This window comes from Hemitrygon akajei, chromosome 8, assembly GCF_048418815.1.
Source record: "Hemitrygon akajei chromosome 8, sHemAka1.3, whole genome shotgun sequence".
Lineage (NCBI taxonomy): Eukaryota > Metazoa > Chordata > Chondrichthyes > Myliobatiformes > Dasyatidae > Hemitrygon > Hemitrygon akajei.
In genome coordinates, this window is record NC_133131.1 from 14,246,759 (window position 1) to 14,274,508 (window position 27,750).

General features: G+C 36.9%; 1 protein-coding gene across 2 annotated transcripts in view; it reads left to right on the plus strand.

Annotated features, from left to right (window-relative positions):
- pafah1b1a (platelet-activating factor acetylhydrolase 1b, regulatory subunit 1a) overlaps positions 1-27,750 on the plus strand; it is a 100,854-nt gene that overhangs the window by 21,076 nt on the left and 52,028 nt on the right. For both annotated transcript variants that reach the window (XM_073053280.1, XM_073053281.1), the window contains exon 2: positions 5,193-5,422. In XM_073053280.1, coding sequence (XP_072909381.1) covers positions 5,391-5,422 — 32 coding nt within the window. In that variant the 5' untranslated portion in view covers positions 5,193-5,390. The remainder of the gene's footprint in view (positions 1-5,192; positions 5,423-27,750) is intronic.

Consider the following 27,750-nt stretch of genomic DNA (forward strand, 5'->3'; position numbering starts at 1 on the left):
TCTCTCCATACCCCCGATCCCTTTAGCCACAGGGCCATATCTAACTTCCTCTTAAGTATAGCCAATGAACTGGCCTCAACTGTTTCCTGTTCACACAGATTCACCACTCTCTGTGTGAAGAAGTTTTTCCTCATCTCGGTCCTAAAAGGCTTCCCCTTTATCCTTAAACTGTGACCCCTCGTTCTGGACTTCCCCAACATCGGAAACAATTTTCCTGCATCTAGCCTGTCCAATCCCTTTAGAATTTTATACGTTTCAATAAGATCCCCCCTCAATCTTCTAAATTCCAGTGAGTATAAGCCTAGTCGATCCAGTCTTCCTTCATATGAAAGTCCTGCCATCCCAGGAATCAATCTGGTGAACCTTCTCTGTACTCCCTCTATGGCAAGAATGTCTTTCCTCAGATTAAGGGACCAAAACTACACACAGTATTCTAGGTGGGGTCTCACCAAGGCCTTGTACAACTGCAGTAGAACCTCCCTGCTCCTGTACTCAAATCCTTTTGCTATGAATGCCAACATACCATTTGCCTTTTTCACCGCCTGCTGTACCTGCATGCCCACCTTCAGTGACTGGTGTACAATGACACCCAGGTCTCGTTGCATCTCCCCCTTTTCCTAATCAGCCACAGTTCAGATAATAATTTGTTTTCCTGTTCTTGCAACCAAAGTGGATAACCTCACATTTATCCACATTAAATTGCATCTGCCATGAATTTGCCCACTCACCTAACCTATCCAAGTCACCCTGCATCCTCTTAGCATCCTCCTCACAGCTAACACCGCCGCCCAGCTTCATGTCACCCGCAAACTTGGAGATGCTGCATTTAATTCCCTTGTCTAAATCATTAATATATATTGTAAACAACTGGGGTCCCGGCATTGAGCCTTGCAGTACCCCACTAGTCACTGCCTGCCATTCTGAAAAGGTCCTGTTTATTCCCACTCTTTGCTTCCTGTCTGCCAACCAATTCTCTATCCACATCAATACCGTACCCCCAATACCATGTGCTTTAAGTTTGCACACTAATCTCCTGTATGGGACCTTGTCAAAAGCCTTTTGAAAATCTAAATTATCCACTCTACTAGTTACATCTTCAAAAAATTCTGTAAGATTCGTCAGACATGATTTTCCTTTCACAAATCCATGTTGACTTTGTCCGATGATTTCACCTCTTTCCAAATGTGCTGTTATCACATCTTTGATAACCGACTCTAGCATTTTCCCCACCCCCGATGTCAGACTAACCGGTCTATAATTCCCCAGTTTCTCTCTCCCTCCTTTTTTAAAAAGTGGGGTTACATTAGCCACCCTCCAATCCTCAGGAACTAATCCAGAATCTAAGGAGTTTTGAAAAATTATCACTAATGCATCCACTATTTCTTGGGCTACTTCCTTAAGCACTCTGGGATGCAGACCATCTGGCCCTGGGGATTTGTCTGCCTTTAATCCCTTCAATTTACCTAACACCACTTCCCTACTAACATGTATTTCCCTCAGTTCCTCCATCTCACTAGACTCTCGGTCCCTTACTATTTCCAGAAGATTATTTATGTCCTCCTTAGTGAAGACAGAACCAAAGTAGTTATTCAATTGGTCTGCAATGTCTTTGTTCCCTATGATCAATTCACCTGTTTCTGACTGTAAAGGACGTACATTTGTCTTGACCAATCTTTTTCTTTTCTAAAAGCTTTTACAGTCAGTTTTTATGTTCCCTGCCAGCTTTCTCTCATAATCTTTTTTTCCCTTTCCTAATTAAGCCCTTTGTCCTCCTCTGCTGGTCTCTGAATTTCTCCCAGTCCTCAGGTGTGCTGCTTTTTTTTGCTAATTTATATGTTTCTTCTTTGGACTTGATACTATCCCTAATTTCCCTTGTCAGCCACGGGTGCACTACCTTCCCTGGTTTATTCTTTTGCCAAACTGGGATGAACAATTGTTGTAGTTCATCCATGCGATCTTTAAATGCTTGCCATTGTATATCCACCGTCAACCCTTTAAGTATCATTTGCCAGTCTATCTTAGCTAATTTCGCATCAGTGTACAGAGATGGCGGAGAACAAGCAACCGAAAATGCGATGCTACCAAGCAGACCAATCACAGCTGTTGCGGTCTACGTCACCATGACACGAGTTACCTTTTTGGGGAGGTGCATGTCGCCCTACAGCGTAGGTACGACATAGGGTACGCAGTACCTATGGCGTACATGCGACACAGAAATGTAAATCGGGCTTTACTCCCTTACTCTTGTACTCAGTGCCCTAATTGGTAAAGGCAAGTAAGATACCTTTACCATCCTATCTACTTGTGCAGCCACTTACATATATTACCAATCCATATATTGCGTAGTTGCGGTACAGTTTCTTTTAAGGATCTTGAGCTTTTGGAATTATGTCCCTCAAATGTTGCTACCTTTAATTGTAAGACAGATAACTAGATTCTTACTAAGAGGGCTGAAAAATCACTTGTGCTGGGCAGAAACATGGAGTTATGGTTTTAACTAGATAAACCATGAGCTTATCGAATGGTGCAGCAGGCTCAAGGGACCTGCTCCTAATAATGTTTTTCTGACCTTTTCATCTAGTATCAATGCAGAGATCAAGTTGTTTTAATTTTGCCATTAGTACTCAATGATGAACACAGCTGATTTGTGGTAGTCAGAATAGTTGAAATTGCAGTGTTAATCTTAAGATGTTGTTCTTAAATGATCGTTTACTGTCAGTGTGTGGATGGGTAGTATTGCAGTTGCTCACCTTTAGTTACCCTGAGAATATGGTGATGCGTGCCTGCTGTGACCTGCCCAACTTTGTTAGCCTGTGACATTTTTTTCTTTGTTCTCTTTAATTATAGTTAAGCAATTCAGTTGCTGGGGCATATGTGAAGATGGGAATCATATCTTTTGGAGTTGGAGTTACATATGCATCCCTGGGTATTGAACAGGTTCTGTTTTTATAGACATCAATTTGATTTTTGTAAGAAAATGCACAAATTCTTTCTATGGTAACCACAACTCAACAGTATTGTAATGAATGACATCAAAAGCACAAGACTGATTTGAAAGATTTAATTACTAAATGTGGAGAGAGAGGGGAAATTAGTTCTTCCATTTGTAAGAATAAATGTATGTATGTGTTAGACTTTTCAAATTTGATATTACAAGTGCTCATTTGTGTGTAGGAGTGTTCATTAGTCAAGTGTTTGTCACCTGGAGACATTCTGTATCCTGAACAAGCAGTGTTGATTTGCTGATCCAATTAATTTGCTGAACATTGTTTGTTAATAGTTATATTTTCCAGCAATATATATTTTTAAATTGCTTTGATTCAATAAAAGCCAAAAGTTTCAGATTTTACCAACTCTGTAGGGGCATGGAGTGATTGTTGATTCATTGTTGAAAAGTAAGATAGATTTTAGTAGCCAAGTGTACAGGGTGAGAATCTGATAAACTGATTTCAGAATAGAATGAGTAAAATTTGAATAATTTCAGTTAAGGGGGGCATTTTGACATTGGTGCTGTGTTAATCTGGGCAGCTTGTTGTTTTTCAAGTTCTGTTTCCCCACATTTGTGCATGCTTTCTATTTGATGGCTTATTTTAAAATACATATTGTGGAATTGCTTGAATATCCACTAACATAGAGGTGGCATTATAAATCTGATGCTGAGAACACATGTATTTTACCTTCCAAATTATCTCAACATCAAGTTTGAGATCAGACTAGAGGTGAAATAAAAGAGCAACATGGCAATTTTTTTACAAAGTGATCAAGAAACACCATGTAAAAGGGATGAAAGTAAGTTCTCCATGTACAGTTTTAATATTGAGAAGGATAATAAAAATATAAAGACGATTATAAAATAACGTGGCAGGACTAGGCTTTACTGCCACTTTTGGAACTGGTCTTCCATTCAACAGAGTCATGGTCAACTTTTACATCTGAATATTGAAATTATTTCATCGACCCTTTATGCTGCTGATCAGGCCAAATTTCGGACATTCTAGCAAGGGGAAAGCTGAAGTGAATGGTAGTTCAAACTGTGTATTGATCTGTCAGTAGCTCACAAATGTACTGAATGTACTATATTTGATTTTCCTCCAGAATTCCATATTTTCCTCTTGAGTTGGTAATAGTGTACTCTTAACCTGTTATAAAATATATTGAACAAAACATTTTTATTTCTTTGGTTTTCATTTGGATGCAGATGATTTCATTTTATTTGGATGTGTGTAATTTTCCTCATTTTAAATTGACAGAATTAATAGCCTTTTTTCCAAGCAATAAAACTTTATCAGTGGTTTATAAATATGTGTAATAAGTATGTTTACAGAAGAGCAGTTTGTTAAAGCAGTGTTTGGGGGAAAAAAACGTTATAGAATGCTGTAAAATATTGATGTACTTTAATTGATAGCCCCATCCTACATGCAGTCACTATGACCACTACACTCACTCTTCCATAACCCAGTCACACCTGGTCTTTTGGCACCTGAAGTTGCCTTCCTAGTTGTTGAGCTTGTAGGGTGTATGTAATTCCAACCCTGAAATGCTTTGACTGCTGATTAAGCTACATCATCCTTTCCCTTAAATCTCCCAGCTGTAAAAAGGTTGCAGATGTCTCTTCATGCAAGTGGAAATACATTCAAAGAATGTCAAAACTAGTGGCTTTAAATTTTAAAGAATTGAATTTGAATTGATTTATTATTGTCATATATACCAACATATGAGCATTTCTTCCAATGTGGATATTTTTTGCCATTCATGTTCTTGTTAACTATGATTTTTTTGCTAAAATTATTAGCAAACTCTGGAAAAATCTTTGGTGGTGTAAAAATGCACCTAAACTCTGCCATTCTCCTCCAGTGTTTTTCAACCACATCTTCAACTTCCATTTCTGGTAACATATGTACACTGTACTCAGTTGTTTCAAAGATGTTAGTATATTGGAGTGTAACCATCTATATCTCAACGAGTATGACTAGTGATACTTCTACAGCCAACTGTCACTGCCATTAGCTTAAATCCTACCGAAAAATTTGGAACATGTTATTGTACAATCATTTCTACCTTCAAAACAGTCACAGGAATAAGGTGGTGAAGTTCTTTAAAAAAATACATTCAAATTTGCAATGGCTGGTAAGCAATCACTGTCATTCAGAATGTGTTGTCTATATTCTGAATTTTTCTGATTTAATTTACAGGTGAAATGAATATTGGGTGTTGAATGTCACCAAGCCTCCCTTTGACTCTTGGATTTGGCTACTGCAAAGGTGTTTTGGATTGGCAGAGGGCCACTGTGTGGCAGTACTTAACAAATTAGGAGTTTGCAAGGAATTTGGATCTCCCGTGGAGGAGGCAGCAGCTGCTGTACAAATCAGACCTGATTTCACACAATCAAAATGGTGTTGTCACAGAGACAAAGAGATGAACTGTAAGTACTCCAGGAAGAGAACCTTATTGCATTAGTATGAGATTGAGCTAGTGCCTTTTCGTCTGCCACTTATTTATTGTACATTTAATTTTAAAATTGAAATTGCAGTTTCTGACTCCAACATCAGTTATTTTAATTCTAAAGGACATGAAGCATGATCGGTGAATATTAAAACTTGAGCCTTTGCTTATTATCTGCACAGTGGTGCAGATAAAACTAACATTGAAGCCTAAAATATTTAAGTTTATCTGCAGTAAATTGCTGCTTTTCAGAATGAAATAACTTAATGCCACTGCAGTTAACACAAGTTTGAAAAGTTAAATCTGAAATTTACTTAAAAGTCCTGTTGTCTTAATGTTGCTTAATTTGAATTACACAATAGATTTCCAAAAGAAAAGTAAATCAGATTTTAATCAATGTAATATACCGGTATTATGTATCTTGTTGGTACTGCATTGGAGTTTCAGGTCTACTCTAAATTAAATTGCAGGGTTTAGACAGCTGAGGAAGCAAAATAAATATCTGTGATTAAATATTTAATATTATCCAATATATGTAGCATATTCACATTGTTAAGCCTACTGATGCCACAACTGAAAAAAGACAGTGATCAGTTTATAATTGCCTATGTATTTAATTTTATTTGTAAGCTCGCAACTCATCCAAAGGATACATGTTAACAATTTCAGCTAGTTTTTTGTTGAAGCACTGAAATAACCCAGTGGTGTAATCTTATCTTTTGTTTGGCAATGCTGAAGGATGTGAGGTGGTATTCTGCAAAGCTGCAATGCAGAGTTGTGATTAAACATCCACCCCTTAAACTCAACTGCACAGTTAGTAGTTTGTATTCAACTGTTTATTTTGGTGTCACTAGAAAGTGAAGCTTTATTAAACAAAAATCTTCAATTTCTCTGTACAAATGAGTTTTATAGTGATATAACATTGACTAATATTGGAATAGTAATCACCTTAATTGATATTAATCTGAGAAGGAACACTTTGATTTTCATGCACATCTGCATACCATTTGCTGTCAGACTGAATTCATCTACAAGCAGGTAACCATTGTTAGTAATGCCACCTCAACAGCTGTGAGAATTTCTCCACCATATTGACTGTTGAGATTCACAAAGGTAGCTTACCAGTATTTTCTCCAACATTAAATGCTCTGTCTTTACAATGTCTACCTTCTCTGGATGAACAGGAAAAAACTAGGATTTCTTGAATGCAAATAATCCTCTGTGGAAGATTGACCTTTTTGGTCAAGAAGAACTTTGCAAAGAAATCTTGTACCCTGTATTGCCTTTTAAATAAAAACTTAAGTGAATGATTTGGTGATCAAAATAGTAACAGGAATGTTATTTGTACTTCACATTAACAATTCTGTTCAATGAATATTTACAAACTTTAGAATTAATGAGCTACAATAAGAATCTAAGCTACAAAAAGCACGAGTATGAAGTATTTACCTAAACCCTTTATTGTGCTGAATTTGCACTTGAACTAAAGACACTAGTGAAAGGTGTCCTTATTCAAACTCTCAATTACAAAAGCAACCACTCACATCTTGCTCAGCGTAGTATCTGCCAAGATACATGGTGATCAGACTCAGGCAAACTTATGACTTCCTTCTGTTCTCTGAATCCCACACTTGAAGCTTTCCTTGCAAGTGTTGGTTCTAGATCTCTGGAACAGCATGGAAACATGGGATTGCAAGTACTGTAAGGAGTTAAATAGTGTTTTCATGAACAATTTCCCATCTAATATTGCCTAATGATATAGGACCAAGTTGATAATCTAGTGCAGTGACTCGTCTAGTGACTCGTATTGAGCAAGTTGGGTACAAAGAGCATGTACGTATGTACGGTCTTTTAAAACTAGTAATTATTCTCCATTTTAGGTACATAATTTTTTAGGTTATTATTTCTAAACTGTTGTGCCCCTTCCACATTTCCCCAATGCCAGAGATTCCTGTTAAAGTCTGGTTTCAAAGTACTGATTGGCCTTGGAATCTGCTTAAATTATTAATATTTGAGCCTAGATGGGCTGTTTTACTCCTTTAAGAAATAGAATAACTGAATAGAGAAAGAGATGTTTGATTATTTCCTAATCCAAAATAAGGATAATTTAAAATATGATAACTTGCTCAAATTATCCTTCTGAATTCAAAGGAATCAATTCCATACATTTAGCTACCATCGAACTTGGGCACCTTTGCAGTTGATATTTGTTAACAAGATTTCTTTACTAAGTTATCAAAGAACTTTAGACTGACTAAGATGTATGTTTATTGGTAATTGAAATGATTGTACTTTATTGATAATTGTGCTGTACTCGCCCAATAGAGAATCAAACTTTTATAATGAATAATTTCTTCAGTATGGTGATTAAAAATCACATTTAAAATTTCTTAGTTTGTTCATTGCATTTGTGATCTACAGGTTCCATACCCAGAGAATTATTGTTCTTATTATGCCTATCATATGAATTTACTGTAAAGGTTTTATTCAGTTTGCTGTTCAAGACATGACAGAATTGAAAATTAACCCAGGATGCAAATTATTGTAGAAATGAACAAGCTAACTACTGGAGGAACTTGACAGGTTGAGGAAAATCTGTGTGTGTGAGAGGGAGGGGTTGGGGGGACAATAAGGAATTGATTTGAGTTTCTCCAGCAGTTTTTTTTCCCCTCCAGTATCCAGCATCTGCAGTCTTTTGTATCTCTGCTGTAAAAAAAAATCTGCCATTCTGCGCAGTAAAAGCTTTGCAGTCTAAACACAAACTGCAGATTTGCACATCAGAATAAAACAGAAAATGCTGAAATTATTCAGCAGCTGAAGCAAAATCTGAAAAGAAAGAAAATCCTCATAGTTTCAGATCCTTATCTCTAAATAGAGCAAGAAAAGGTTAGAAATTAATCATGTTTTATTTTGTAGAAAAGGATAATTAGTAGTGTGGAGAGAACAAAGGGTAAGTGTGGGATAGGATGGGGACAAAGAGGGAAGAAATGACTAGTACTCGCACTGGCTGATGAAACTTAATGGTGACTGATCTATCTGGAGAATGTGTAAATTAGGACAGAAAAAAATTGAAAATAGAACTGAAATATATATAAATACTGGAAGTTTAAAGTAAAATAACATGCTAGTAATAACCAGCAAGTCAGATAGCATCTATAGAGAGAGAAAATGAGGTTGATGTTACAAATTCCCGATTTTTCATTACATTTGAGAACTGGAAAGCTTGGCAACTACAGCAGTGGTTGCATAAAATGGTTGAATTCACTGTTAAGCCCCGAGAGCAGTAATGTCCATTTGGGAAAATAAAAATATGCAAAAGTAGAGACGATCATTGATAATTCAGTATCAACTGTGATTCTTTAGATAGTAAACCAGTCTGCATCCAGGTAGAATAAGCCTGGATATTATCTGTAAAAAATGTGTTTTTGGGAGTGCAAATTTAGTTGACAGTTGGTCAAATGAAGCAAGAGATCCTGAGATAAACAGGTCCCAAAAACACTTAACACCCAATCCTTAAAGACTTTGTCAGTCATGGAAGGGATAAAAAAAAAATTAAGGAGAATGGGAGATGATAATGAAAAATTCGCTAAACCAAAAAATTTCCTAAATTGAGACCAAATCCTTAAAGTTTGCTTAACAATTTTGTTATCTGTTATTTTATTTGCTGAAAAAGAAGAAAAACACGTTTTTACAGATACCTTCAAATTAGAGATTTCTTACGTTTCCATTTAACTACTTTTCCTATAGGTCCTGATAAAAATTTACTGGACAATCTTTTAATTTTAAAACCTTTTGTTAATGGTTCTATTACCGGTATCTATAACTTGTTGATTGATTCTAGACAAGACTTTTTAGATAAAATAAAAAAAGCTTGGGAGGATGACCTAAATTGTCAGATTTCTGATGATAGATGGAATAAAATTCTTAAACAGGTTAATAAATCATCTTTCTGTGCTTGTCATTCTCTTCTACAATTTAAAGTGGTTCATAGAGCTTACATTTCTAAACAGAAGCTGTCCCATTTTTATCCGAATGTTTCTCCACTTTGTAATAAATGCAACTCTGCTGATGCCTCTTTAATTCATATGTTTTGGTTTTGCCCTAAAATTGAAAAGTTTTGGCGGGAAGTATTCCATACCTTCTCACAACATTTTAGGTCCAATTTGACCCAAATCCCCTTACTGCCTTGTTTGGTATTATTGCAAATGAAGATATAACTTTAACTACTCCTAACCTACAGGTTTTAGTTTTTACCTCTCTTTTAGCAAGAAGAGCAATCTTGCTTAAATGGAAGGAGTCTACCCCTCCTACACATCTTCAATGGCTACGTGATATTATGTCTTATTTAAATTTAGAAAAGATCCGCTGCTCAGTCTTAAATTCGAAACAATCTTTTTATGATATCTGGGGACCTTTCCTAAATTACTTTTCCAATTTATAAAGTTTAACAGTGCACAGACTTTTATGTATATTTTTATCTTCTCTTAAGTGAATATGTTTTTTTCCCCTAATTATCCATTATCATCCAACAGCTTTTTTCTTTGGTAGTTGGTAGGGGGTTGACTTTTTTAATATAAAAAATCTCTTTTATGATGTATGACCTATTTTTAAACTTTGATTACAGAGTGGTATACCTTCATGTGTTATGCTATAACATTTTGATCAATTTTGTTACAATATATGAATGTACACAAGTTATGTTGAGATGTATCTATGTGTTGCACTCTGTAAATCTTGTTTTTTAAAAATAAAAATATTGTAAAAAGAAAAGCCTGGATATTATACCACACAATTGCTGGAACAATAGAAATATCTAGTTGTCTCTACTCTGACATTGCATCATTGGGAGTTACTATTGATCAGATTCTGAATTGGAGTAGCTATGTATCCAATTAAGTTACTAGCAGCAGTTTGAAGCTAGGAATTCTGAGACAAGTAAAAGAGTCCTGTTAAAAGTGTGATCATCCACTTGTCCAGGTGAGTACAGCTTCAACAGCAGTTAAGCATGAACCCTTGCAGGACAAAGTGAGTCACTTGATAGAAACCCCATCCATAACCATTCACACTCTCCAGCACTGATGCACATTACTGTGCACTTGTAATGCTACTGTGACACTGTAATTTCCCTTGGGATCAATAAAGTATCTGTTTATCTAGCAATTTGTGTCATCTAAAAGATGGACTACAGCTACTGGCCAACACTCGCTAGTCAGCAGTTTTCAAACCCACTATCTCTGAACAGTTAGAAAACGGACAGCAAGAGTGTGGAAATTCACCACTTGGACCTTGATCTCTAAGCCACGTATTATCCTGACATGGAAATATGTTACTGTTCTTGCACCAACTCTAGGTCAGTACCCTGAAACTCCTTTCTTAACTGCATTGAGAGTACACAAGTGTATTTAAGGAGGCAGCTGGTCTCCCATCTTGAGGGCAATATGAATGCTGCCTCAATCTGCAAAGCCTACATGACTTGAATGATTTTTAAAGTTCCTTGAACTTGCATTGCATTTCATTGAAAAAATTTAGGAGTACAAAGATAGAGATCAGAGGGGAATGAAGAATTAAAGGAACAGGAAACTGGAGGCATAGTTCTTGTGGACTGATTGGAGATGTTATGCAAAGCAAAAACATCTTTGGTGTAAAGATGGGTTCATAAGAACCAAATGCAATAAACTAAATTAGACAAAAAAAAAGTGAATTGCTGGCTCTAAACATGAAAAAGTCTGCAGATGCTGGAAACCCAAAGCAACACACACAAAATGCTGGAGGAACTCAGCAGGTCAGATAGCGTCTATGGAAATGAATAGTCGACATTTCAGACCAATACCCTTCTTCAGGACTGAACTGCTGAGTTCCACCAGCATTTTATGTGCATTGCTTTGAATTGCTGACTCGTGTGGGAAAAATGGTGGCTAGGAAGGGAAGAGGGAAAAGGGTAGTCATTCTAAATATTTTATAAAGCTCTTTTGGTGGCTTGAGTGAAGATTATAGTATCAGAACCATAGAAAAGTACAGCACAGAAACAGCCCCTTCAGCCCATTTAGTCTGCGCTGAACCATTTAAGCTGCCTAGTCCCATCAACCTGCACCCAGACCCTAGTGCTCCGTACACCTACTATCTGTGTAACTATTCAAACTTCTCTTGAATGTTGAAGTTGAACTCGTGCACCACTTCAACTTCTTCCACGTTTTCACCACCCTCGAAAGAGGTTTCCTCTCATGATCCCCTTAAACAGTTTACCTTTCATCCTTAACCCAGACCTCTAGTTGTAACCCAATCCATCCTCAATGGAAAAAGCTGACTTGCATTTACCCTACCTATACCCCTTATAATTTTGTATCCCTCTATCAAATCTCCCCTCAATCTTCTGAGTTCAAGTAATAAAATCCTAAAATTCAGGAAATAGCAAAAGTGAGTTACAAATTAGTTATCATTAAGCTTGAGCTCCTGAGCACGAATGAAGAAAAGTTGTAAAAATGATATAGGTAATCATTGTGTTTCTCTTAACGTGAAAAATTGCCAGTTTAGTGAATAAAGCCTGCTCGCCTTTACCCTATCTGTACCTCTCCTAATTTTGTATGCTTCTATCAAATCTCCCCTCAACCCCTCAATCTTCTACTTTCCAAGAAATAAAGTCCTAACCTTTAGCAAAAACAAGCTTGATGAATGAATAACATTGATACTAATGACTGTAACTATTCCTACCACTGTTAGAGATACTTAATGCAAGTTCATTTCAAGGTCTCTACTTGATTCAGTTACCTTCTGCCTCCTACTGCAGCTCCAACTGTTAATTTATTCCACTTCCCTCACATCTCACTCATGGTGATACTCCAGTGGGATTCCACCCATTACCTTTTGTTATGTCAATTTCAGTTCATGTCAATGTTATCTTTGGACAGAATATCTTAACCCTTCTTAAAACTATTGTAGCTAATATTTGTTTATGCCCTTTTATTTTACTGTTCTGTTTAATTTCTATACATTTGGATCAAAATCTGTTTGACTAAGATGTCAAAGCCTGTAATGGAGAAGATGGATCTTAGACCTTTTCTCCCAGCTTCAAGATATAGGAGCTTTTCAAGTGCATGTACAATAATTGTTGATTTTAAAGTTCAGGAAATAGCAAAATTGAGTTGCAAATTAGCTGTCATTAAGTTCTAACTCATTTTAGCCCTGAGAAACAGCCTCTGGCTATCTACACGATCAATGCCCCCTTCATCTTATACACCTATTAGGTCGCCTCTCATCCTCCATTGCTATATCATGCTTGGTTAATATGAGTTCAGGTATTCACTTGGCTTGCTTTATCTTAGACCAATTTTTTAAAATATTCATCACATTTCTATTATTTTGCTGAATATTTAAGCTAAAATTGGTTTTAAAAAGTCAATCAAGTTTAAAATCTTCACTGAGATGCATTGCATTTATGTAATGACTGTATTCTGTTCAGTGTGAAATGTTTTGCATGTGAGGGAATGGTTCAGTTACAACTTGAGCATATGTTAAAGATAAGGTGTCTGGTTTTTCTGTTAGAATTGTTATTTCCTTTGATAAAATTTTGAGGCATTTTCTCTTAGTAGTCATTTTCCTCTAAGCATTGATATTCATTGTTAAGGTTCCACTCTCTAGAACCTGCATAAAAGCTATTATTTAACCAAATCTACCTTTGCCAAGAATTTTCAAAGTTGAAAGTAATTTTATTATCAAAGTACATATGTCACTATAAACAACCCTGAGATTAATTTCCTTATGAATATACACAGCAAATCCAAGAAATGTAGTTGAATCAGTGAAATACTGCCCATCAGGACATACATCAACCAAATGTGCAAAAGATAACAAACTGTACAAATACAAAAGAAATAGAATATATATAAATAAGCAGTCAATATCGAGAACATGATATGACGAGTCTTTGAGTTTTCAGCTGAGGTGAATGGGTTATGGTTGATTGATGGTTAATAGTCAAGAATGGTCACTTGATGAGAAACAAGTGCAGTAAGTCATTTCCATATTTTCCATCCCCTAACAGAGGAAGGGGCTGTCAACTGTAGGCACCAAGTATGATTTATTTTGCTATATTTATTCTGATTCATTATTTGGAACAGTACGTCTTAATAACTTGCCAAATAATTCTTAATTTTTTAAAGAAATCTTAACAAAGACAAAGTGAAGTACCGGTAGTAGTAATTTTCGTCAGTCCTGACGAAGGGTCTCGGCCCAAAACGTTGACAGCGCTTCTCCCTATAGATGCTGCTTGGCCTGCTGTGTTCCACCAGCATTTTGCGTGTTGTTTGAATTTCCAGCATCTGCAGATTTCCTCGTGTTTAGTAGTAATTTTCTTTACTTTTCTCAGATCCACTGACTTTGAGCCTTGAGTCTTAGTCCCATGTATATGCAGTCAAATGCAAAACTTTTAGGTATTGTTGATTATGCTGATGTATTTATGACTAGTCTTTTGCTGAACTCCACTGTTAGTGCCATCTTGATGGGATTCCTTGGCATTATGAATAGAATTTCTAGGCTGGATATAAGGAGCAAATTTTGTGTTTTTTTTTGTTTAATCCTTTCAATGATTTACTGATGTTTTAATTAAAGATTTTTTTACATCCATTAATGTATGATAGTTTCTGATTGTTTGAAAATTGGTGCCTTGGTCATCATTGTTGAGTGTCTTGGATTTGGGAGCTGATGTCCTATGAATCTGGTTGAGTAATTTTGTAAATGATATATGCTTCAGCCTTTTGTGTTCCTATGGTGATGGGAATGAATATTCCTAGTGGTAGATATGATACCAGTTCAGCAGGCTGCTTTGTCTGGAATGCTCTGCAGCTTTAAAAGGCATGTTGTGGCTATGCTTGTCCAAGCAAGTAGAAGGTATACAAAAACATAATAGAAGCAAGAATAGGCCACCCAGCCCTCGAGCCTTGCCTGCCATTCAGCATGATCATGGTTGATGTGCCCAGGTAAAATGCACATCTAACTTGTTTAGTCTCACAAATTCCATCCCAGGATTTAGTCTGGTGACTCTTTTGGACTGTCACCAGTGCTGCTATATCTTCTTTCAGATAATGGAGCCAAAGCTGCCTAGTACTCCCAAGTGTGTCCTCACCAATACCCTGTACAATCCCTATTTCTATGCTCTGACCCCTTTGCAATGAAAGTGAATATCCCATTTCTCTTTTAATTAATTGTTGTCTGTTACTGATAAAGTTTTGATTCATGTGTAAAACTCCCAGATTTCTCTGTACATAACTAATTTTCAGTCTCTTCCTATTTAAATAATCTTCCTATTTATTCAACTTACCAAAGTGCATACATAACTCAAGTTCAATGTTGAGAATATTCCAGCCTAAGCTTTAGCACTTTCATTTTGGGCCATGCCTGTGTTGAAGATTCAAATGTTCATGGAATTGCATTTTCTTGATAGCTGTTTAATTGTCCTCAAATATTTACTACTAGATATTATATATTTACTATCACAGGACTGTTGAGTGATCATCCTAATGTCTTATCAGTTATGTTTTTACTGTTTAATATGCATGTAGTCTTACGTAGCTATGCCAGGTTGGTAACATTTAGAGCTTTTCTGAATTGAACACATGGGTGTTATTGGGGTGTGTGTGAGCTAGTTGGGCTAGATTTGACTGTTGTTAATCTGTATCTTTAGATTTTTTTGGTCTCTTGACTTCAAAATCAAGATATCCAAAACACCACTACCCAGACTTATTATGACCCCTTCGTGGTTTTGGTGATTCTTCTAAATATATTTTTGTTTGGCATGGGCAAGCACTGATGCATTTGCTAAGTTCATGATCAGAGGTTTCCTTGTCTATGCCTGACAATGTTATGAAGCCTCAAAGAGACAGGAATCAAGAGTTCTGTCAGGATTTCTCCCTCTCTATGGGCAACCATCTTTGGTGGGTTTGCCTGATGGCGGGACAGGATGTACATAGGGTTTGTGATGGAGGAGTTATGTAAAGACTGACTTTTGAGAGCTAATATCAGGCCATTTCTTTACTTGCCTATAGGATGGCATTTCCAATTTAGACAATTAATGTTTGTGTAGGACTTTGCAACATCCTCTTTGCAAACATCTGTACTTATAATTGGGCAAAAAAAGTGTCTTTCAGTTATTGCAGTCAGTCACCTCTGCATCAAAGAAACCAAAGACAGATTGGATAACTGCTGATTGTAGTTATCCATTCTCCATTCCACTCCCAATTTGAATTGACTTGGACCACCTGAATTATTCCAGTGATGCCAAGTGTAAGCTAAGGAACAGCATCTCAACATCAGTCTGCAAGCTTCGCGAATTTGTAATGATTTTGAGTTTAAAAATTAACCTTTTTTTAATTCCCACTTGTTTAGCTGCATCTTTGTATGGTTTGATTGTTTTTATTTCTGTTCTGTTGCTGACTTTTTTATAATTTCCTTTGACAGATTTTCATCTTACTCACCACACTGACACTCACACTGTTCTCTCCACACAAATACAATATAAAATGCACTTGTTATCTCACTTTTCCATTCAGCTGAAAGGTGTCTCGAAATGTTGGACTTTTATTCTCCCCGATCATGCTGCTTGATTTGAGTACTTCTCGCATTTTTGTTCTGCAGTTAAATGTTGGATTTGTAAGCACCATTTGTTCATAATGAAATGAATCCAAGTGTACAGATCAATTCTGATTAATGATATAGAGGCTTTAAAGATAATGGTTTACCAACAACATCAAAGGCTGCAGGCAGGTGGGAAGGATAAGAAGGGATATACAGGTGTGTCCCCCTTTACAAAGATGGAATGTTTCTATGAAACATTTCTTAAGCCGAAATGATGTAAAGCGAAGAACCATTAATTTATATGGGAAAATTTTTTGTAAAAGCGAAAATTTTCTTTGTAATGCGAAAACAGGTTACTAATGTAGGTCTTCTGTAAAAAGTGAAGTGGTGTAAAGTGAACATTCGTAAAGCGGGGGCACCTGTATATCTTTTCCAGTTATGTAGGATGTTGTAATTGAGTTTGCTGAAGGCTTATCAGGGCTATTAGGAGATTGACAGCTTTATCAAAGAGTTTTAAAGAGGATATAGAGGTGGTGAGACAGTGTTCAATGGATAATTTCTAGTTACCTCAGAAAACCCTTCATCTTTACCATATAATAATTCCAGCAGGTAGATTCATACGAACAGAGGAAATAAATCATAAATAGAAGCGGAAATAGTTATTGGTCCCTTGTGTTCACCTTGCCATTCAATGGGTAGTATTTTGCCTTTTTAGCCATTCTCCTGCACTAAGTGGATGTACATTAATTTATGTAATAAAAGTCTATTAATCTGTCATGCATTCAATGACTGAGCTTCCACAGTGAATTTTAAAAACAATATGTTGAAATTTTTTTGTACTTCTGTGTGGTATTGAATTCAAGCTACTTCTGAAAGTAGTACAGCTGATTTAAAAAGTTGTAAAGAATGGAAAGTTGTAGGCATTATTTTATTACTGGTTTATTGCAAGTAGTTCTGACAAATTATTCTAATATATACTTGCCCAGACTAGTTCTCCACCAGAAAAATTATATCCCATTTAACAATTTGACTGCAAAGTATTAGATTTATGTAATGCTTAAGTTTCAAATCTACTATTTTGAATATATATCGTTTTATTTCATTGAAGTGGTAGGAAAACATAAGGTCTTCATGCTTGTAACAGTTGTAGTAATGAGCAGTTGTGTGTTCTGAATGCAGACAAAGATTCTATAACTAACTTTTTTAAGTGGATCCAAAGTGTAGATGTATTTCAATTGTGCATTGAAATGTTCAAAAACTAATTAATCTGAATCAAAATACTCATTTACTGTATAAAGTCATGTATGCCCCTGTTGATACAAAATAATGGTTGCTGTTTTACTGTGATTGTATGGTAGATATTGTGTCAGATTCAGTGACATTCCAGCTGGCTATACATCCCTCCAATATTATCCGTAATCTAGTTTGAACATAATCTGAAGAAATATCTATTTCAAATTTAATTGGAGGTGATTTTTGCCAATTAAGTTATACTGTTGTTAGCCATTCCCTGGCTTTACGCTGGGTTACTGTGCATTAGAACCATAGAACATTACAGCACAGAAACAGGCCTTTTGGCCCTTCTTGGCTGTGCCAAACCAATTTTTCTGCCTCATCCCACTGACCTGCACCTAGACCATATCCCTCCATACTCCTCTCATCCATATACCTGCCCAAGTTTTTCTTAAATGTTAAAAATGAGCCTGCATTTACCACTTCATCTGGCAGCTCATTCCACACTCCCACCACTCTGTATGAAAAGCCCCCCCAATGTTCCCTTAAACTTTTCCCCCTTCACCCTTGACCCATGTCCTCTTTTTTTTTCTCCCCTAGCCTTAGTGGAAAAAAGCCTGCTTGCATTCACTCTATCTATACCCATCATAATTTTATATACCTCTGTCAAATCTCCCATCAATCTTCTACGCTCCAGGGAATAAAGTCCTAACCTATTCAATCTTTCTCTGTAACTCAGTTTCTCAAGTCCCGGCAACATCCTTGTAAACTTTCTCTGCACGCTTTCAACCTTATTAATATCCTTCCTGTAATTTGGTGACCAAAACTGCACACAGTACTCCAAATTTGGCCTCACCAATGCCTTATACAACCTCATTATAACATTCCAACTCTTATACTCAGTACTTTGATTTATAAAGGCCAATGTACCAAAAGCTCTCTTTACTACCCTATCTACCTGTGACGCCACTTTTAGGGAATTTTGTATCTGTATTCCCAGATCCCTCTGTTCTACTGCACTCCTCAGTGCCCTACCATTTACCTTGTATGTCCTACCTTGAGTTTTCCTTCCGAAGTGCAATACCTCACACTTGTCTGTATTAAACTCCATCTGCCATTTTTCAGCCCATTTTTTTTCAGCTGGTTCAAATCCCTCTGCAAGCTTTGGAAACCTTCCTCACTATCCACTACACCTCCAATCTTCGTATCATCAACAAATTTGCTGATCCAATTACCACATTATCATCCAGATCGTTGATATAGATGACAAATAACAATGGACCCAGCACTGATCCCTGTGGCACACCACTAATCACAGGCCTCCACTCAGAGAAGCAATCCTCCACTACCACTCTCTGGCTTCTTCCATTGAACCAATGTCTGATCCAATTTACTACCTCACCATGTATACCTAGCGACTGACACTACATCCACACTAGACCAGATAATTTTGAAAACGCCAGTTTCACGTAAAAACGATAGGCGTTAACACTATGCATTTTTAAAAATATCTCTGTCCACATTGAAACAGAGATTTCAGCGAATCTCCTCCTACTGCGCATGCGCAGGACACATCTACCAAAAACAAGCAACATGTTTGGTGTCGAATCTCGCTGTGAAAGTTACAGACCAGAAAAACTGAAACGGCAGGCAGCTGTTGGCTCTCGTGCAGGAAGATTTTAAAGTTTAAAAAAAAACAAATACTGAAGCTTATGGAGGCAACCGACAGGGAGTTCACAGACAGTATGACCCGGCTGATGACGAACATTGAAAAACTGACTAACTCTGTTGCACCTTGTTAAATGTGTAAAACATGTCTGCATCAGTGTTTTCTTATATTTCCATACAATGTTACATTAGGCTGTTACACGTCTATTGTCAGAGAAGTACTTGCATAAATAGGTAAGCCACCTTCATACGAGCAAGGACAGAAAACAGGGCAAAGTGAGTACAGTATACTTATTTATTCAGTAAGTTCTGGGTCAAAGTATTTGGTGAGTACATTTCTAACTCTTCTTGCTTCAGTCTCGTTGCCGTCTGTTCTGAAATTGTTAGGTTGCGTTCAAGAAAACAATGAAATGGCACGCTGCCATCTGAAAGCATTTTCAGAAGTCTCCGGTTACCCCGTCCACACTGATCTGCCCAAGCAGGGTTTTCAAAAATACCCACGCTGTAAAGCGTTTCTGAAAAGCTCCGGTTTTGGGGGACGAAAACACTGTTTTAGTGTGGACGGAGGGTAAAAATGAAGAGAAAAAGCTTCGGTTACGGATTTATCTGGTGTAGTGTGAACATAGCCTGAATCTTCCTAACTAACCTTGATTAGCATTCTTGATCTTTGGACATAGTCTCTTTACAAAGAACAGGACCTGTTATTGATTGATACAGTTCAGCCAGATGAGCTGATGATGGTTCAAGATCTACACCAAAGATACTCAAACCTGTGATAGTAGCACATAAAGTTGAAAAGCTCAGGATAGGTAATTGCTTGTGCTCAGAAGTGTAATATTGAGGATAAGGATATTAAATGCATTGGAGAGTTTAATTTGACAGAGGTATCTGTGGAATTGTGATGAATATTAGTGAATATTCACTAGATGTGAGGTGTTAAGAATTTGAAAGTAGCAATAATAAATAAAATGGTTTTAAAGAAGAGTGGTTTACATGTTATACAAATACTTCTAGCTGTGTTATAAAGACTTAAGTAGAGGAAAACAGGACAAATGAACTAATTGAATACAATAACAGAAAATACTGGAAATATTCAGTAGTCAAGCAGCATCTATTGAAAGAGAAACGGCTATTGTTCCAGAACTGAAGGTTCTTTGACCTAAACATAAACTTTCTCATTCCACTGATGCTGCCTGACACATGATGTATTTCTGGCATTTTTTTTAGATTCCCAATATTTATATTTTTTCCTTCATTTTCCAGAAGCTAATTTAATTATGGGGATGGACTGCTCAGTAACATTAGTATAAGCAAATTGATAATGAAGCTAATAATGCATTAGTGACACATTTCCAGGATCAGATGCCATTTCATGTCGATTTTTGGAAGGATTCGGTAAGAGCTTTGCCCTGTGATCTTCCAGAGTTCTTCCAGTTTGTTCATTCATGTAATGTTACATTTATTGCCTATCCCTGATCATCTTTATGAATATGGTGTTAAAGTGCTATGAACACTGCAATCCTTCTGGTAAAAGTACTCTATGGAATTATAATTAATTCTTAGAGTTTGAGTCTGTAATGAAGTTGTAAATTTACAAAATCAAAGCAACGTAGCCCCTGAAGCTAGAGAATGATTCTGAATGGTAACTCCAATAAGCAAAGTTTCATTTTTGAAAGGTACATAGCTCTCCAGAATTTTGAGTAAACTGAGAAAAGAAAGTTGGAGAATGTGGAACAAATAGCTGCATGTCACTTGTTAGTTACCAATTTGCATTTATCATGGAGCAGCTGAATGCCACAAAAAAGGTTATCACAAATGAGTTACCATTGATTTGCAATTGGTAAGGTTGTTTGGAGGCTTCAGATTTTAAAATATGACCAAATGAATGACCAAGGTGATGTTTGTAGATGTTGGGGCAAACCTTGCTGACTTGAATTAGCTGTTCCAAATTTCAACCATCTAAATCTCTTTAAGTCTCAGAGCCTTGACAGAATACAGATCAAATACAGAGCTTGTGAGGCTTGCATCATAACAGATGGTGGGCATCTGTCTCTGGAATCTTCCTCTCCAATCCTATGCCAGATCAGACCTGGAGTAAGATCAGAGTCCCAGTCATTTGAATGGGGATTCCCATCCTGCACACTAAGGAAATTCGAGATCATATTTTATTGATATATTAGAGCATCTTTTGCATTTTTTTTAACTTTGCTTTTGTAATAGCAATTACATCCAGCGTAATAGTTACTGAACACCTTTGAATATCAGTCATGTATTACTCCACTCCATCTTGGCCTTCTGCCAAAGGGTCTCAGAACTACTGGGACTTACTCACTGTTGAGATTACTCACTGTTGTCCAAGAATGAAAGATTAGTGAGATCAGCTCCTTGAATCCAGATTAAGGACTGCTACTAGGATCTTCTAAGCAGATGTGATCCAGCTATAGTTAGTGTACCATTTCTAGAGTTCTTGATATCCCCAAAAAGATACCATCAGTCAAAATTAAATCTTATAGAAAACTGAAACCATACCTGGAATACTTTGTTAGCTCGGAGCACCACATGTTAGGAATGATATGTTGACACCAGAATAATACCCAGACCATGAGGATTAAATTATAAAAAACAATTGCATAAACTATATTTTCTGTAGTTTGTTCAAGTTCAAATCTATTGTCATTCAACTGTACACATGTACACCGCCAAACAAGACAATATTTGTCCGGACTAAGGTGCTCAACACTGCATATAACTCACACTTACAACACTCAAAAGTAATATCACTAATAAAATAAATATTAAGGTGCATGTGCAACACAAGTTTAAAGGGTAATCAGTATAACGCTACTGGCACTTCATGCATGAGACCTGGGTGGTGGTGGTAGGGCAATCAGTAGTTTCATTTGGGAGGGGGGGCTGCTTTTACCTATCCTAATAGTTCTTGTCCAAATGCTGTGATACCTTCTGCCTGATGGTAGGGAGCCAAAGAGATTGTTGGGCGAATGGGAGGAATCATTGACAGTGCTAACAGCCCTGCTCCTGATATAAATATATCTGATAGATGGAAGAGAGATCCCGATGATCCTCGGCAGTTCTCACAATCCTTCATAGGGACTTGTCATCAGGTGCCTTATAATTCCCGTACCAGGTGGTGATGCAGCTAGTCAGAACCCTTGTAAAAATTGTTTGTGGTGGGAAGGGGAGGGGTCTCACACACCTCAATCTCCTCAGGAAGTGGAGCTGCTGCTGTGCTTTCTTGACCAAAGAGGTGGTGTTGAGGGACCAGATGAGATCATCCATTTTGTGCATTTCCAGAAACTTGGTGCTCTTAACTCTCTCTATGGATCACCCGTGCATGTGCAGTGAGGATATGGAATGACTTTGTCAAAACTCCAAAGATGTATAGAAAATGAGTGAAAACTTGGGTTTCTTGGGGATTATTGGGCTAAAGGGCTTAGCAAAGTTAGAGCAGGTTTTTGAGGAGTAAAGCTGGGAACCAATTCTCAAAAAGTTTGTATAAGTTTAGAACTCATGCAAACAATGCATAATTTTGGGCTGATCTTTAATTTTAGATCTGAGATTTATTGTAAAGGTGGTATATATCAAGTAAGGGGAAGATTGGTTTATGAAAGATTCAGATCAACCATGATATTATTGAAGGGTTGAACAAGCTTCATGCAAAACATGCATCACAATATTAAGCTATTTGGCCAATATCTGTGGTGAGTACCACACTTGTGCTTGGTCCCAGCTATTCACAATCTTAATCAATGTTTTGGCTGAGGAGACCAAATTGCCCCATCTTCCTTCCTTCCCAAGTGGAACTGAGAAAATGGAGGAGGATGGGGCAAGAATATGGCAGACAAAACATTGTGGGGAGAATTATGAACATAATTGAGCAGCAATATATTTGTAAAATAATGAAAAAATGTGTCATTTTGAAGTTCAAAAAGACATGAGTGTGTTTGTATGCCAGTCACTGAAGGCCAAATTGCTGATATAGCAAAATGACTGGAAGGGCAAATAACATGCTAGGTTTGGTAGGGTATGGGTTTGATTTTGCTTCTCATAAGAGTGCATTGTTAATCAGATTAATTCAAGGGGTATGGATTTCATGGACCATATCTTTGAGTTCAGAAAAAGAGGTAATCTCATTGAAAATTATAAAATTAAGGAGATTAACATCTTTGAAACGGGGAGGATTCTCTTCCTGACTGAAGTATCCATAACAAAAGGACACAATTTTGAGAGTAAGGGCTAAGCCACACAGGAGTGAAATGAGAATGGTGAGCCTTTGGAATTTTCTACTTGAAGGACTGAGCAGGCTCAATCATTGATTTCTGTATATTCAGGGAATATGGTGAGACATGGTGAGAGTATTGGAAAATAGCACTGAGGATTGGATCTTGATGAATAGTAGAGAAATCTTGAAGGGCTAGTTGGTTTACTATTATGTCTTATGTTTTAAGTTTTTAATCTGTTAATTGTCTTAAAATTTGACTTCAGTTTTTGTTGGGAAATATGCTTTCAATTTTCACTTGAAAGTTGTATGTCCATTTTGAGCCAGACAGCAAACGCTGTCTAGCATACACTGTCAAATGTTTTATGTTTGAGGCAAGATCAACAAGGATCCTGTTATCATGAATTAATATGGTGAAATTCCCTGAAGAGCATTGATTGTAACTCATGGTATAGTAAACAGTAAACAGAAAAAGTTGCTCCCAAGTAAGAAAAAGAATCTGAAGAATGCTATGATTTGACCATAGACACATATTCACTACATAATTTTGTTTTTAATGAAATATGGAGCATGACAGACAGACATACTTTATTGATCCCGAGGGAAATTGGGTTTTGTTACAGCCGCACCAACCAAGAATAGTGTAGAAATATAGCAATATAAAACCATAAATAATTAAATAATAACAAGTTAATCATGCCAAGTGGGAATAAGTCCAGGACCAGCCTATTGGCTCAGGGTGTCTGACACTCCAACGGAGGAGTTGTAAAGTTTGATGGCCACAGCAGGATTGACTTCCTATGACGCTCAGTGTTACATCTCGGTGGAATGAGTCTCTGGCTGAATGTACTCCTGTGCCTAACCAGTACATTATGGAGTGGATGGGAGTCATTGTCCAAAATGGCATACAACTTCGACAGCATCCTCTTTTCAGACACCACCGTCAGAGAGTCCAGTTCCACTGCAACAACATCACTGGTCTTACAAATGAGTTTGTTGATTCTGTTGGTGTCTACTACCCTCAGCCTGCTGCCCCAGCACACAACAGCAAACATAATAGCACTGGCCACCACAGACTCGTAGAACATCCCCAGCATCATCCGGCAGATGTTAAAGGACCTCAGTCTCCTCAGGAAATAGAGAGGGCTCTGGCCCTTCTTGTAGACAGCCTCAGTGTTCTTTGACCAGTCCAGTTTATTGTCAATTCGTATCCCCAGGTATTTGTAATCCTCCACCATGTCCACACTGACCCCTTGGATGGAAACAGGGAACTTAGTAATTTGCACTCAGTTTTACAGTTTCAGCAACATTAGTGAAGAAGTTTTCCAGTTTTATGAAATGCACTGGTATCAATCAGTAATAGAAATCTTGGTAAAGAAATTGTGCATGTTTTCGTTCTATTGTTCATTGAATTACTGGGGGGGAAAGCTCTTTATTTCAAGCTTTCCTTTCATTTCTGAGGAAAATAAAGTTGTATTTAATCTCGTAGTCACAGAGGGAATTTGGTTACACACCATTCAGTAACGATGCTTGAAAACTGCTTGTGAATGAAAATTAATTATTAAGCAATTCGTAACTTTGCTATGCTTTTAACAGTTGTAGGGCAGATCATACTGGCAACCAGGGGTTTGGACTTGTGCTATTTTGACGATGATGTAATTCCACAGAGAGCAATATACTTCCTCTTAGTCATGCTGTATCATGACAATAGAATCCCTTGTTTCATTTGTAACAGTCTGCTATTTGTCTGTTGGCTGCCATTTCTTAAAACGATTGTAGCTGTATTCCAGCATACTAACGACTCAAGAACAAGGGAATGCATGTGCTTGTACTTAGGAATGACCTGAGCTTAAAATTGTAATTCCAGTTTGGCGTGGTACTTCACGTTTCCTTATTTGAACTTTAAATAAATAATGCAATTATTGTCCATTTGTAATTAATTACTCTGCAGATGTTAAGAATTGCTGTAATTTTAAGTTTTGATTGGTAATAACTCCAGCTGGGTGTTACATATGTAAATACAGTAAATTTCACCTGTTGAAATTACAGTTGAGTTGTGAGAAGGAATGAGAGAAAGAAAATTCAGTACATGATGTGTATTTTCCAATGAACAGCAATATTTTCCCATATTTGGCACTATTTAACAGTCAAGGTCGGAGAGTGAGTGGATTGTGAAGGTAATTTAAAAAAAACATTGTAGGGAAAAATATTTGAACCGGAAATTAGAACAAAATACTTATCTAGTTCATAAAAAACAATGTCTAATCCATTGATTAATGCATCAAGCTGATAATTGTAAATGTGTAAAATACTACTTTGGTAATGAATTGCCTGAATTTTCTGCAATAATAACAAAAAATCTGCTGGAGGAACTCTGCAGGTTAAATAGTATCTGTATAGGCAAAGGTATAATCAGCATCAGGACTCAGAATGTTGAGGGAAGTGATGCCTGCCTGGTGCACCTTAATTGAGAATAGAGTGACTTTGATTTAGGAGTAGAATAGTTTAGATTTTTTTTCTGTAGTTTTAGTACTTTCTGGTAGGAAAAGTATAAGAGTTGAGATCTAGTTCTACAGAAAGAAAAATCCAAAGTATTGGGATATGGCAAGTTTGCTTGACTCCATTGTTTACAGCAATTAGGTTTGTTGCAAAATATTGGTAAGACGGCACCTTGTGTGCTATCATCATGCAAAGAAAGAACAGAGAAACTTAGGACAACCACAGTTGAGAAGAATGCTTCATAGCCCCCTCAGTAGTCAAAGGATTTTGTAGGATTGAAGCAGACTGTGTGTAATAGTTGGTGCTCTCTAATAGCTCCTGAATTTATCAGACAGTGAAGAGTAAACCAGAGTTCTGAAATAACATATGGAGGGAGGCGTGAAGGTTCAAGTCTTATCCAGGCAGCTGAATATAAGTTCAGTCAATTGGGTAATAAAATTACTGGTTTGTTGGTTAAAAATATGTATTTTTTTAATCCCATCTGCTTTGTATTGTTCATGAGAGGAAGTCTGATATCTTGACCTGGTCTGTTCTAATTGCCATTCCTGAATCTAGGGCAATGTTGTTCACTCTGAAGTAGCTTATCACTGTTTTGGAATGGACAGCAATGGCTGGTCTTGCCAATGATATCCATATTGAAAATTGATTAAATAAAAGTACCTTAACATAAAAAATTCTAAGAGGTTTAATTGGATTTCCCCCTCGCTGCTGAGTCTAGAACTAGGGGCTACAATCTCAAAGTAAGAGGTAGGTCCTTAAGGATGGAAATAAGAAATTTCTTCACCCTGAGGTGATACTTTTTTAGATAATTCTTTCCTTCAACAAGTTGTGGAGATTTTGTCATTTTATCCCATTTACTTTATTGTCACCAAACAATTGATACTAGAGCGTACAATCATCACAGCGATATTTGATTCTGCGCTTCGCGCTCCCTGAAGTACAAATCGAAGTAAATATAATAAAAATTTAAATTATAAATTATAATTAGAAAATAGAAAAGGGAAAGTATGGTAGTGCAGGTCAGGAACGGCACAGATCCAGGTCAGGATCAGGATTTAAAACTGCGATTGTTAGATTTATGAATATAAGAAAAATTATGGGATAAGGCTGAAATATGTTGAGTAGAAAATCAGCCATGATTTGTGTTGAATGGTTCAGGAGGCTTAAGGGGCTAAATGCTCGTATTTATCTTCTAATGAGTATATCCACTGTGCAACCGAGATCAGAAGAATCCACAACATAAAGGAGCAACTCTTCAACCACTGGAGAGCAAGGATATCTCTGGAGTTATCACAGTCAGATTTGTTCATTCTTGAAGTCTGTCATTGTTGTCGCTGCATTAACTTTCCAAACCATATCCTCTTGTCAGATGTTAGAGATGAAGTTGTGAATCTGTAACTGTTCTGCTCTGTTTTTCAGTTTATATTTGATTTCGTCTCTTGTTGGCCTGAGATGGTGCTGAGGCTCCCATTTGGTTTGTTGTGGGATGGAGTTGAGGATGCTCAAGTCATGGATAGAGTCACAGTTGAGTGCTTCGAGATGAATTTCATCAAATGTGACTGTCTCTATACCTTGATAAACTCGACTCAATGCATCCCATGATTATCACTTGGTTTCTGGATTTCTGTGCTATTACATTTACCATCTTGTTTTAGGTCACAGGTTTTTTGTAAGGCATTGGCCTTGATGCCTGGAAGGCTGTTTTAGTTTCAAAAACTATTTTGGAGTTTCAATCCAAGAATGTCTGTTCAGTTATATTAGCTTCTGTGTATCCTAATCACTTTAATCAATCAATTTAATCTGTTGTACTTAGACTTGTATTTTGGTACTGCTTTGTTTGAAGCCTAGTTATTAGAACTTTGTATTTTACCATCTAAAATTAAACATGGATATTGGATATTCAATTAATGTGAATCAGTTTTGAATTTTCAGTACTTTAATTTTAACACAAGGTACTCATTCAGTGTCACAGGTTTGTAATGGCATCTTGTAACTTTCCACTTCTGCTGCATCAGCAGCATTTTTATTTTGGTATTTGGCTTCCCACCATCTTTAAACTGAATTTCTTGTATTTTGCCCATATTTCCATGTAGTCAGATTTGGCA